Source organism: Blastomyces gilchristii (genome assembly GCF_000003855.2).
Source record: "Blastomyces gilchristii SLH14081 genomic scaffold supercont1.18, whole genome shotgun sequence".
In the NCBI taxonomy this organism is placed as follows: domain Eukaryota; kingdom Fungi; phylum Ascomycota; class Eurotiomycetes; order Onygenales; family Ajellomycetaceae; genus Blastomyces; species Blastomyces gilchristii.
In genome coordinates, this window is record NW_003101665.1 from 941,051 (window position 1) to 954,986 (window position 13,936).

General features: G+C 32.2%; 3 protein-coding genes across 3 annotated transcripts; all 3 read left to right on the top strand.

The window, feature by feature from the left end:
* Positions 1–4,069: 4,069 nt before the first annotated feature.
* BDBG_07308 (uncharacterized protein) lies at positions 4,070–5,281 on the top strand (the record flags this gene model as incomplete). The annotated part of the gene is made up of 1 exon (XM_031723035.1): positions 4,070–5,281. The coding sequence occupies one exon, from the start codon at positions 4,070–4,072 to the stop codon at positions 5,279–5,281; it is 1,212 nt and encodes a 403-aa protein (XP_031580102.1).
* Positions 5,282–7,421: 2,140 nt separating this feature from the next.
* On the top strand, positions 7,422–7,766 carry BDBG_07309 (uncharacterized protein; the record flags this gene model as incomplete). Its single annotated transcript, XM_002622311.1, has 2 exons — positions 7,422–7,612; positions 7,664–7,766. The coding sequence occupies 2 exons, from the start codon at positions 7,422–7,424 to the stop codon at positions 7,764–7,766; spliced, it is 294 nt and encodes a 97-aa protein (XP_002622357.1).
* Positions 7,767–8,085: 319 nt separating this feature from the next.
* Positions 8,086–9,209, top strand: BDBG_07310 (serine/threonine protein kinase; the record flags this gene model as incomplete). The annotated part of the gene is made up of 4 exons (XM_002622312.2): positions 8,086–8,195; positions 8,253–8,524; positions 8,574–8,791; positions 8,838–9,209. The coding sequence occupies 4 exons, from the start codon at positions 8,086–8,088 to the stop codon at positions 9,207–9,209; spliced, it is 972 nt and encodes a 323-aa protein (XP_002622358.2).
* Between the last annotated feature and the right edge of the window lie 4,727 nt (positions 9,210–13,936).

A 13,936-nucleotide genomic window follows, 5' to 3' on the forward strand; every position in this document is an offset into this window, starting at 1 on the left:
AAAAAACTCTGAAAATTCTAAATTAAGCTGCCTTTGATTCTGTTTGTTATGAGAGGTGATCTTTTTTTTTTTTTAAATAATTTCTTTTTCATTAAAATTTGTGATGAAAATTGCAATTTTTAACTAATATAGATTTAAAATTAAGTTAAACTTGAAGTTTTCTCTTCATGAATTTTAATAAGAAATATATACATTATGAAATTAAAAGCTAACTTTTATAGAGTAATATCTAAAAGTTAATTTTCTCAGAACTTCTATTATTTTATATTTTCTATTTTTAGATTTGAGCTTCTGAAAGCATCTATAATATTAAGTACTATTATTCATTTCAAGAACACTGTTTAAGAAACTTCATCTTATTCATTATTTTTCATTATCAGATAAAGAGATACTAAGTATCTTATAACTGTAGAAAAGACACAGTGTAGAGAATAATAAATAACTATTAAATTATTTAAAATATAATTAATACTCTGAATGATACAAATATCAGTTGTGTTTTAATTAACATATGTTATTAATAATAAAGCAAGTTATAGATAAGTCTTATCTGTAATTTCTTTATTAGTTATTTTAGTCTTAACACTGCTTGATTTATCAATATTTCAGAAGATAGATTTCTTTAAATCACTTTCTTATAGAAGTTTAATAATTTAATAATAATAACTATCTATATAGTAGAACTGAGTTCTGATTCTCTAGTCTATTTATAGAATAATACAAGATTTACAGACTGTATCTGTAATTAAATTCAGTCTTTTATTTTTCAGCTATATCAGTATAAAGAGTGTTTATCTGACTTTATAAGATTTTAACTCTGAAAACTAGTTAATAATATAAGATATATTACAGAGTAATATATCTGTATTTATTTCATCTATACTTTATTAATCACTAATTATACAGATTAAATCTCTGATATTTTTACTTTTCTCTCTTATTTATATTTATTTACAGTGATCAGTGACTCTTTATTTATAATATAAGTTAATAACTTATCATATATTAATAGAGTATTATAAATGAAGATCTCAGACTTCTTATCTGATATAATGTATAGATTATCAGATATAATACTATCTTCAGAAAATAACTTTTTATTACTATTAATTTATCTCAGATCTGAAAATCTCTTCAGTGATTTATTTATTATATTAAATTCTAGTAAAATATTTAAGATAGCTAGTGATCTGATTACTAGAAATTTTATAGATATGAAAGAGAAGTGTGAAATACTAAGTAAAGATTTAATAAGCAGATCAAGTCATAGAGAAGTTAAAAGTATAGAAGTATTAATTATCAGTGATTAGCTAATATTACTCAGAGATATAAAAAAGAATTTCTATAATTAAGAGATTAATATAAATACTCTAAAATTATAGAAAAAGAGATTCAGATCTCTGAGTAAGATCAGTCAATCTTACAATATTAAGTTATTTATAGAACTTATAGTTATCTCAAATAAGATACTTAAGTCTAATAATATATACATTATTCTGATTTAATAGAGTAATATAAAATATCACTGAAAAGCATCTTTTTTAATATAATTATTTTTCATCATTGTAAGTCTCATAGTTATTAAATAGCTAGCTGAGATATATATTATTACTTAACAGTACAATGACTTAATTATACTATATTCTACAGAAAATAATACAATACTGATGAGTATTCTAGATATATTAAATATAGAAACTATAATCTATGTAATACTCTACTGATTTTTTCTAATATATCTATCAGATCAATAACTTCACTATAAGAATTATTATAAATATTGAAAGTTAATATCAGCAGTAGTAAAACAGAATATTAAGAAGTTAGTCAGAGATATTAATACTTCAGACTGAGTTAATATCTGCATCTTCTGAAATCTACTAATTATATTCTATTCTTATCTCAAGCTACTGAATAAAGTAAATCTCTCAGTCAATGATCAGAAATATTAAGAAAAGTATATAAAGCTGAAGAACTGACTCAACTCAGTGTGTAATTAATATCTACTATAGCAGAAGTTTTCACAGAGACTTCTTACATTAATATTATACAGTGAATTATAAATTAAGACTGATAAATATATTATTATAATAAAATGAAACTTTATATAACTAATCTTAATTAGAGTTAAAAGAATATTAAGTAAGCTGTTTTATATCTTTCTAAATATCTTATATAAGTATTATAATATCTTTCTTCAGAAGATAAGTCAATTAATCTCTTAAAATATTAAGAATATCTTATATAGCTATAATACTGACTTAAATTATAAGTTTAAGTATATAGATACTCTATCTCTTTTATAAGTACTGATAAATTTATAATATCTTATTAACTTCTATTAACTGAATAATACACTGACTGTGAATTTAAACTTATAAATTAAGAACTCTTGAAACTGAATAGACTGTACTCAGAAATAGTTAAATAACTAAGCTAGAAGATATTCAGATTACAGTATTTAAATAATATTTTAAATTAAGATTTCAATCTCTTTATCAATAATCAAGAGAGTGTAAAATAAAAGATTAAATATATAAAGAGTTAATAAGAGATGCTGAGAGATATAGCAGTATACTGAAAATAGATATATAAGTTAATAATTTTTAAATACTTTTTATCTTATAACAAGGTCAAGAATATAGACTTTAAGTTATCTCAGAATCATAACTTTATAGATTTAAAGTATAATTAAATCTTCTCAGAATTTTATAATATTCTAAAAATAAAGATCTCTCTTATATAAAAGTATTCTGAGAACTAAAGATATCTTAAGATTATAAAATATCTCAGAAATCATAATATTCTGATATAAAGTATAAATCTTAGATATTAAAAGTAGTAATATTATAAGTAGCTATCTTAAGATAAGTTAATTAAAATTTCTTAAAAAAAAGTATGATTCTCTCAAATCTAAGAGATATTCTGAGAATTAAAGATATCTTGAAATTTATAAGAATAATAATTTTTAAGTTTATAATAGCTGATTTCTAAGAAATTATCTTTCTCTGAGAGCTGTATCAAAGTCATAATCATATTAAGTGTAAGAGAAATATTTTAAGAAGATAAATTACTCTATATATATATAAATTCTCTGCTATTAAGCACAGAAAAAAGTGCTTCAGATAAATATTTAATTATAAATATCTATATTTTAATGAAAAAATAATAAATAACTGCAGATTTATATAATTCATATTATAAAGTACTGAAAATAAATAACTGAAATAATACTAAGTAATATTTATTCTTACTCTTACTGAATAAGCTGACTGAAATAAAAAAACAGTATCTTCAATACTTATATTTTCAGATTATTCAATGTGATTATTAAGATCTTGAATTATTTTAACATCTGTATTGTAATTCATATCTTAAAATCACATCTTAATATCTCTCTGATATGCTTGATATTATAGCTGTTAATAAAAAGAAATTGTAAATATTAATGAAACAATTAAAATTATTTTTAACTGTGATGTCATCAGAATTCTAGATTGACTGTCTCAGTGCGGATAAATTAAACTCAAGAAGTAAACTCAGGCTCATCTCTTCTTTTCTGAGATTAGCTACTTTTAATAATAAATGCCTGTCACTGCCTCTGATTTAATTGAAATGACAGGTTAAACTGAATATAAAAAAACACATTCATCTATGAATTGAATAAATTTGAATCACTGCTACTTATTCTTTATAATACTATCATATACTCTACTCACTCTAATGATATTATAATTTAGACTTCTTCAAGAAAAAATTTATAATATTCAGTAAGTCTTACTTCTCTTAATTATACAGTTACTTCTCAGATAATATCAGATAAAGTAAAAAGATTATAGATATCTGATTATTTAATATTATATGAGAAGACTGCTGCAGAAGTTGTAGATACTGTTCTTAACAATTATCTTAATCTGAAGTGAACTTGCTCAAAGAGTTAATGTTTACAATGTCTATGAAGTGATAGTATGATATAGAATGAAAAAACTTGAATATCTTAGAGATAGAAAAGACATCTTCTATCATCAGAAAAAAAGTTCAGATGGTCACTATATAGATTGTGTGCTAAATGCTCATTTTGCCCAAAATTTCTCCGTCCAGCCAGTCCAGTTCTCAGGGTCGAAAGCGACCTGCAACATCTGCTCCATCTATAAAAAGCAGAGAAACGCAGAGCACCGAAATCACCAAAACCACCAGCACCACAGCTTATAAACGTAACTTCGAACAGAAACTAATCGATCACGGTGTCTATCCCCCAGAATACGAGTATCCTAATGGTCAGATCCCGCCAATACCGAACAACTGGTGGGACATTAATGAAAGATTAGTCAGACCTCGATCTTCTCTTTCACCATCAAAATTTTCTGACAAAGAATTCAAAGAATTCAAGAAGGCAGATGCACATGCATCTAAAGAGCAACCAGTAACGGTCTCGGTGATTCCAATTATTGAAGGCAAGATGCGTGACGCCAAATGTGCCGGAGGTGGATACCCATTTGGAAACCTTGCTCCCCTGACAGACGGGACTCTTGCCGCTGGTAAGCCAGATCATTTCTACGGAGCTCGACCTGAACAGCTTGACCGAAATATTCGCAATGAGCTCAATGATCTTATCATTCCTTCGACACAGGACAGTCTTCCAATGGCGCCAAATTTCTTTCTGGAAGCAAAGGGACCCGATGGGTCTGCTGCTGTAGCTAGAAGACAGGCTTGCTATGATGGCGCGTTGGGTGCTCGAGGTATTCAGAGTCTTCAGTCATATGGGCAAGATAACCCAGCCTATGATCACAAGGCTTATACTATTACATCAACATACCACGATGGGACGCTCAAGTTATACACCTCTCATTGCACGAAGCCAACCGATTCTGGAAATCGTCCTGAATATTTTATGACTCAACTCAATACTTGGGGCATGACTGGCAATGCAGATACCTTTCGGCATGGAGCTACTGCATATCGAAATGCCCGTGACTGGGCGAAGGAAGCGAGAGACGCACTTATTGAGGCTGCGAACGGAAAGGTTCCAGGAGTGTGTACAGAATCTCAGTCTTTTGCATCATCTGGCAGTGGGACAGTTTCTTTTTCAACGGCTGGCCCAGTTTTCGTGGAGTCTGATACTTCAGCTGACGAAACGGACTCTGAGTATGTGGACGCCCCGCAATGGAGCTTTACAGATCATATTGGAGACGAGGTGGAAGAGGGAGATGGTAATACCCTAGAAATAGGTAGGGGACAATTCAAAAGGCAAAAGTTGGAGGCAAGAAAATGCCACGTCTGATAAATGATTGACCATACCTTGTACACAAGTTGTCAGAAGTTAGAAGGAGCTTCCATCAAGTTTACCTACTGCATCACATGGAAGGAATGGATATCATTCCACTTTGAGATTATATTCATGAAACCATGGCCTTGCTCTCTTCTGTGACACATTTTTATAGGGAGAACCCGGCAGTTTCCATTGCTAATTAGAGCTCACTTTCCACCACGATGTTAACTCCACAACCTCTTATGTATATTGTGTCTTATTCCTTTCCGTTAAGCGTTTGCCACCTACAAAGTGACACGCTTCGTCAAACCGCTGAACAGGTTGTGCATCAGGAGTTCCTTCTGACGAGGCAGGCGGTAGGAAGTTAGGGCAGTCCGTTATTATTGCAAACCGATCATTTACATTGGCCCACCTGCATGTCATCCCGCTCTAAAGCCTTCGCATTTAGGCAGGTGACTTGGTTCTGGGACCGGTAAATGCGTATCACATCCATTTGCCGTTTTGCCGCATGTTCCCTTCCGGGCCGTCCCCTTTACTAACGCACGACGATAGGTATATTGCTGGGAATTGCTTCTGTGCCTCAGATTGCTGTCAGTCACAGCAGCTCTGCTCATCCTTTTTAGGCAGCTGTGACCGCCTATGGCTGCCTTGCGTGAACCAATCGTTTCGTGCAACATGCTGTGTAACTTGCCACGTCGACAATATCCCTGCGATATGCTGAGCGAATCAAGTTCTCTATCCATCCCCGTATCAAGATTGTCACACAATACAAGCGTGTGCAGATATCCCTATCAATGCAAGAATAGCTAGAGATGAAGTGGATACCGTGATCGAGCTTTCCAAATTTCTTACTCACTGGGCTCACGGTCTTACTGCACAACCACTGCCAATGCCTGCCCCCCAATGATCAGCATTGTAACTATCTTAGTGAATAACGTAGCCATCAGAACATATCCTTTGGGTGACTCTCTAAACGTCTTTGCACTCGCTAGTTCTACCCACAATTTGGTAGTGATTTGAACATTGTTATCTCTGATTTTTTATTTAATTTCCTGCTTTGCTTCTTGAGGTTTGTTGTTGATGAGCGGTAGTGATCATGCATCCAAGTCGTCTCTAGCCATGATTTATATGCTGGTAGTTTTTAATCATTCAAAATAATGGAACCAAATCTGCTATCGTGGATATCAGGGCAAATATAGAAGTATACATATGAAACCTCGACTTCAAAAATCCAGGAATCCAATACCTCCCTGGTTCACGTGACAATCAACGGACCAGGACCTAGTTCAGCCGAAACAAAAGCCGTTCACAAAATAGGAAGGAAGCAGAAATGTGAAGGTCACGTGGCGAGAACGTGGCTGAGCATATGGGCCAAGCCACATGCATTTTCCCCCCATCTTGAGCCTCGCTTTTCAGTTTTCAGGACCTTGTTTACAAAGCTCAAACTCCAGCGCAAAATCCGCCAACTAGGCTGATCTGGATGGAGATTCTTGAGTCATAATTATGACCAACGGTTCATTACCGCGTTGAAACCCAACACGGATCTGCTGGGGGCGAGCGCTGCAGATGCCATCACCAAACAAATACCCGAGACTGGTTTGTCAGGCCGCTCGAGCCTACTCTGCTTGTGACTCATGATTCTACTCTCCTGTGCCATTCGCCCTCCTCTAAGTCTCGCAGAGGCACTGTGTCAGGCGGTGTCGAGATATCAACCAATGAACCTCCCGCCAAGGCTGGAGCCTAGTCGACTGCCGAATGTAATCAAGCAAACAACCATAAAATTGATTACGATGAATCTGAGTCGATATCACCAGCAGTTCGGGCACCAAGTCCTCCTGGGCATAGAGAGGAGTTTCTGTGAACATAAGGATCATTCTAAGCTCAGCATGTGTCTCTCTCCTGATTGATGATTTTTTTTAAAAATAGAAAAAATGGAAATACGTGCCACTAGAGATGGAGCAAATTATTGAATGCCATTCTCTACCTCAGACCAGTGTTGCGGCGCTTACTCCTACCATGTTTTATAAGCATAAATAGACCCAGGCTGCAGGCATGCGATGTTGTTGACTTCTACCACTTTATTTGACTATCTTACTTAATAATCCTTCACAACAGCATTTTCCTTGAATTGTGTCTTTACAGTCTAGCCACCATGTACAGAGCCTGCCAAGCCATCAAGAATATCACTACCTCAACTGGAAAACAAATCGCCGTCGCATATGTCACGAAGACTGACACTTGGGAGCGCGCCTTTCTTTCCCAGAGCATCCAAAACGAGTTCGCTACGGTTGCTGAAAAGTACAAAGACACTCTGAAGCCTGAGACCATCAAAGTGGCCATGAAGTTAGTCCTGTGTCCAACCATTTGTTGTCTCTTCGCTTACACCTTATCTAGGGAGGCCGAGCATCCGAGCCAAAACGATCCCGTGAGGCATTTCACCGCCTTCGAGCTCGACGAGGATGAAAATGTTGTTGCATCAAAGCACTACTATAAGTGAAGAACAGCGACAGCGCTGGGAATTGTTCATGGATGGTCTTGGGATCGCTAGAAATATAAAATTGCAAAATATGATTTAAGTGGACACGTTAAGTTCAGATGAAAAATTTCACAGTAACATGAAGTATCTGATATATTGAAAGTCACGTGATGATGATGGATAAGCCTAAAATTGGAGAGAAAACGCAACAAACCTGCCAAGCCAACCAATCCGGTCTAACTCCAATATGTAATCAGTCAACATACACATCGCCTACGTATCAACTTTGCTCAATATGTTCTTTGTCAGAAAAATATCTTAGTCTCTCACAAATTTTGGGATGAATATGGCACCTCCATCCAGTGAATTGGTTGGTGCTGCTGGATGTCGCTATCTCTTCAAACAACTGATTCAGGAAAGACCACATCTTGGTCGCGTTTGGTTGGCAACGTGCGAGCATACCCACCCCATCATATAGTGTAGCTTGGTGAACTGACAGCGCTCCAGGTCTGGACAAGACAAATTCATTTTGAAGGACATCCCCAAGACCATTTTCTCAAACTTTAATGAGGACATACGCCCGCGGCTTCGTGAAAGCCCATTTCTACGGTTACCACATGACACGATACCGGATCAGCGGATATTCGTGTACAAGTACATGGATGATGACTTTCTGAGCCTTGTTAGAAAGCAAATATCCATGCAAGCCAGGAAGCAGATTTTAAAAGCCAGTTTGCAAGGGATTGCTGAGCTTCACAGCCACGATATTGTCCATTTAGGTGAAGTAAGCACTCTTCAGTCTCATAGTGTAAGACTAATTGATTCCAGATATCAAACCCGACAATATCATGATCAATTACTGTGATACTGGTAAAGAGACAATTGTTGAGCAGGTTCAGGTCATCGATCTCGAAAACGCGGCTTATCTCCCTAAAGGGAGGTGCATCAAAGGGATGTTAGCCGGCAATGATAGCTGGCGTAGCCCAGAGGGCCACTTTAAAGGCGAGCTTAGCAAGCCTTCTGACATCTTCTCCTTCGCAGCCGTGGTACGTTGCACTTGTGATTAGACTCTTATCTAGCTAACTGACTCAGTGCATCTATGCTATGCTCGGACAAGTCATCTTTGGAGCCGATGAGGATTTGCAGAAACATGAATCACAAGGCGCATTCCCTCATGTCATTCGCCTGCAACGTCAGGTTTCTTTTTTTGGGGACCGAGAAGGATTGAACGGGCTCATGAAACACGTTGGTGACGAGGAGGTCAACCGCCAGGTCCTTGGATTCCTCTGGGATGATCGGGTGGCAGAATATCATTCCTACAAGCCATTTTCAGATTGGCCGAATGTCAATGACGACAAGTTCAAGGATGTTATCCATCAGATGACAAACTTGGATCCTCAAAAACGGGCAACAGCGCGCGAAGTGTTGGAGCACCCCTGGTTTGCTGGTTGTGAGCTTTATTAAGTGTCCTGAATATATACCTGTGGAGAGCTGTGGGTTGTCCCTGGAAAGATAAGGACACTGCCAATCAAGACTACCCTCACCAGCCTACCAAGGGCCGTTAATTAACAGCTAGGAGAGGCCACCTTATGGTCGATCATGATATCACTTTCATGATCAGCATTACGGTCGGGTGCTAGTAGAGTCCAGCTGACATATCAAAGGCTATTCACATCTCTTCTCCGAGTTCCTTTCCTGTTTGCCCTTTTTCTTTTTTGGATTTCTTAACCCCTCCAGGCTGCGCATGAAGGCCAAATGAACAACTTTACCAGCGATTCCAGTCAATCCACCTCCAAACCCTGGGCGCAACACCACCAATACAGCATACGAAGCTAGCGACATCCACAATGTAGGGGTTTGGCATGGCTTCAACTTGAACGCACTGCTGCAACGATCACCCGCTCTTACATATACGCACTTGAATGGCAATGGAAAATGGCATAATAAATGTTCGTGTATCTGGTCTAGTTGTCCACCAGGTTGATATTTGTGCTTGACTTGTAGACGGAGAAATTTTGAGCAAAACAAGCATTTAGCACGCGATCTATATAGTGACTGTCTGAGCTTTTTTTTCAGTGATAGAAAATGTCTTTTCTATCTCTAAGATATTCAAGTTTTTTCATTCTATGTTGTACTGTCACTTCATGAACATTGTATACATCAATTCTTTGAGCAAGTTCACTTCAGATTAAGATAATTATTGAGAGCAGTATCTGCAACTTCTACAGCAGTCTTTTTATATAATATTAAGTAATCAGATATCTACAATCTTTTTACTTTATCTAATATTATTTAGAAAATAATTATATAGTTAAGAGAAGCAGAACTTACTAAATATTATAGATTTTTTCTTAAAGAAGTCTAAATCATAATATCATCAGAGTAAGTAAAGTATATAATAGTATTATAGAGAATAAGTAGCAGTGATTTAAGTTTATTTAATTCATAGACAGATGTGTTTTTTTATATTCAGTTTAACCTGTCATTTCAATTAAATCAGAGACAGTGATTGTTAAAAATAGTTAATCTTAGAAAAGAAAAGATAAGTCTGAGTTTTCTTTTTAGATTTAGTTTATCTGCACTAAGATGATCAATTTAAACTTAATTAAAGAGACTTTTACTCTTAAAATATATAACTTGATTTATTTTTAGAAGTTATATCATCTGTCTACATTTATTTATTATGATAGAATTCTGATAACATTATAGTTAAAAATAGTTTTAATTGTTTTATTAATATTTATAATTTCTTTTTATTAACAGCTACAATATCAAGCATATCAGAAAGATATTAAGGCATGATTTTAAGATATAAATTATAATACAGATGTCAAAGTAATTCAAGATCTTAATAATCACACTGAATAATCTGAAAATATAAGTATTGAAAGTACTGTTTTTCTATTTCAGTCAGCTTATTTAGTAAGAGTAAGAGTAAATATCACTCAGTATTATTTCAGCTGTCTATTTTCAGTACTTTATAATATAAATTATATAAATCTGCAGTTATTCATTGTTTTTTCACTAAAATATAGATATTTATAATTAAATATTTATCTGAAGCACTTTTTTCTGTGCTTAATAGCAGAGAATTTATATATATACAGAGTAATTTATTTTCTTAAGATATTTCTCTTACACTTAATATAATCATAACTTTGATACAGCTCTCAGAGAAAGATGATTTCTTAAAAATCAGCTATTATAAGCTTAAAAATTATTATTTTTATAAATTTCAAGATATCTTTAATTCTCAGAATATCTCTTAGATTTGAGAGAATTATACTTTTTTTTAAGAGATTTTAATTAACTTATCTTAAGATAGTCACTTATAATATTACTACTCTTAATATCTGAGATTTATACTTTATATCAGAATATCATGATTTCTGAGATATTTTATAATCTCAAGATATCTTTAGTTCTCAGAATACTTTTATATAAGAGAGATCTTTATTTTTAGAATATTATAAAATTCTGAGAAGATTTAATCATATTTTAAATCTATAAAGTTATAATTCTGAGATAATTTAAAGTCTACATTCTTGATCTTATTACAAGATAAAAAGTATTTAAAAATTATTAACTTATATATCTACTTTCAGTATACTGTTATATCTCTCAGTATCTCTTATCAGCTCTTTATATATTTAATCTTTCATTTTACACTCTCTTAATTATCAGTAAAGAGATTGAGATCTCAGCTCAGAGTACTATTTAAATACTATAATCTAAGTATTTTCTAGCTCAGCTATCTGACTGCTTCTAAGTACAGTCTATTCAGTCTTAAGAGTTCTTAATTTATAAGTTTGAATTCATAGTCAGTGTATTATTCAGTTAATAGAAGTTAATAAAATATTATAAATTTATTAGTACTTATAGAAGAGATAGAGTATCTGTATATTTAAACTTATAATTCAAGTCAGTATCACAGCTGTGTAAGACATTCTTAATATTTTAAGAGATTAACTAACTTATCTTCTGAAGAAAGATATTATAATACTTATATAAGATATTCAGAAAGATATAAAACAGCTTACTTAATATTCTTTTAACTCTGATTGAGATTAACTGTATAAACTTTTATTTTATTATAATAATACACTTATCAGTCTTAATTTATAATTCACTGTATAATATCAGTATAAGAAGTTCTCACAAAAACTTCTACTATAGTAGATATTAATTATATACTGAGTTAAGTCAGTTCTTCAGCTTTATATACTTTTCTTAATATTTCTGATCATTGACTGAGAGATTCACTTTATTTAGACTGGCCGCTGGAATCATGAATTTCATGTTTGATCTCATTTGATCTGGTCTCATACATTTCTTGGCGTGAATCCTGCTGGGACTGGCCATCAAAAAAACATGTAAAGTGACTATATATCAGATCTTAAAATGAAACCATGACTTGAAAAAAATAAGAAAGTGGTCTCATTTAATTCCATTTAGTCCCATTCTTGGCATAAAGTTACTATTTTTAGACATTTTAAGGTTTTTTTTAGACTATTTTTAATTTTTAAAAAAGTAATGCTTTTTGATAACACTCAAATGAGATTTAAAGTCATTTAAAGCAATAAAAATAATTTAAATTGAGAAGTGGAAATCATGATTCCATTTGGAAAATGTGACAAGAGTAGACAGTAAGTCTCACTGAGACAGTATGAGACTACTATCTAATGTTAAAACCGTGTAATGGGATCAGTCAAATTGATAATGAGACTATCAAAAAATCTGGTCCTGGTCCCAGACACAGTCACACGGTCAGTCTAACTTTATTCAGTAGCTTGAGATAAGAATAGAATATAATCAGTAGATTTCAGAAAATGTAGATATTAACTCAGTCTAAAGTATTAGTATCTTTAACTAGCTTTCTGATATTCTATTTCACTATTATCAGTGCTAACTTTTAATATTTATAGTGATTCTTGTGATGAAGTTATTAATTCAATAGATATATTAGAAAAAATCAGTAAAGTATTATATAAATTACAGTTTCTATATCTAGTATATCTAGAATACTTATCAGTATTATATTATTTTCTATAGAATATAATATAATTAAGTCATTATACTGTTGAGTAGTAGTGCATGTCTCAGCTAGCTATTTAATAGCTACAGAGCTTATAATAATGAAAAATAGTTATATTAAAAAAGATGCTTTTCAGTGATATTTCATATCACTCTATTAAATCAGAATGATATACATATTATCAGACTTAAATATCTTATTTAAGATAACTATAAGTTCTGTAAATAACTTAATATTGTAAGATTAACTGATCTTACTCAGAGATCTGAATCTTTTTTTTCATAATTTTAAAATATTTGTATCAGTTTCTTAATTATAGAGATTCTTTCTTATATCTCTGAATAATATCAGTTAATCACTGATAGTTAATACTTCTATACTTTTAACTTCTCTATAGCTTAGTCTATTTATCAGATCTTTACTTAATATCTCATACTTCTCTTTTATATTTATAAAATTTCTAGTAATCAGATCACTAGCTGTTTTAGATATTTTACTAGAATTTAATATAATAAGTGAATTACTGAAGAGGTTTTCAGATCTGAGATAAATTAATAGTAATAAGAAATCACTTTCTGAAGATAATATTATATCTGATAATCTATACATTGTATCAGATAAGAGACTCAGAATCTTTATTCATAATACTTTATCAATATATAATAAGTTATTAACTTATATTATAAATGAAGAGTCACTGATCACTGTAGATAAATATAAATAAGAGAAAAAAGTAAAAATATCAGAGATTTAATCTGTATAATTAATAATTAATAAAGTATAGATGAAATGAATATGAGTATATTACTCTATAATATATCTTATATTATCAGCTAGTTTTCAGAGTTAAGATCTTATAAAGTCAGATAAACACTTTTCACACTGATATAGCTGAAAAATAAGAGACTAAATTTAATTATAGATATAGTCTGTAAATCTTGTATTATTCTATAAATAAACTAGAGAATCAGAACTCAGTTCTGCTGTACAGATAGTTATTATTATTAAATTATTAAACTTCTGTAAGAAAGTGATTCAAAGAAACCTATCTTCTGAAATATTGATAAATCAAGTGATACTAAGACTAAGATAATTAATGAAGAAATTATAGATAAGACTTATCTATAACTCACTTTATTATTAACAGCATGTATTA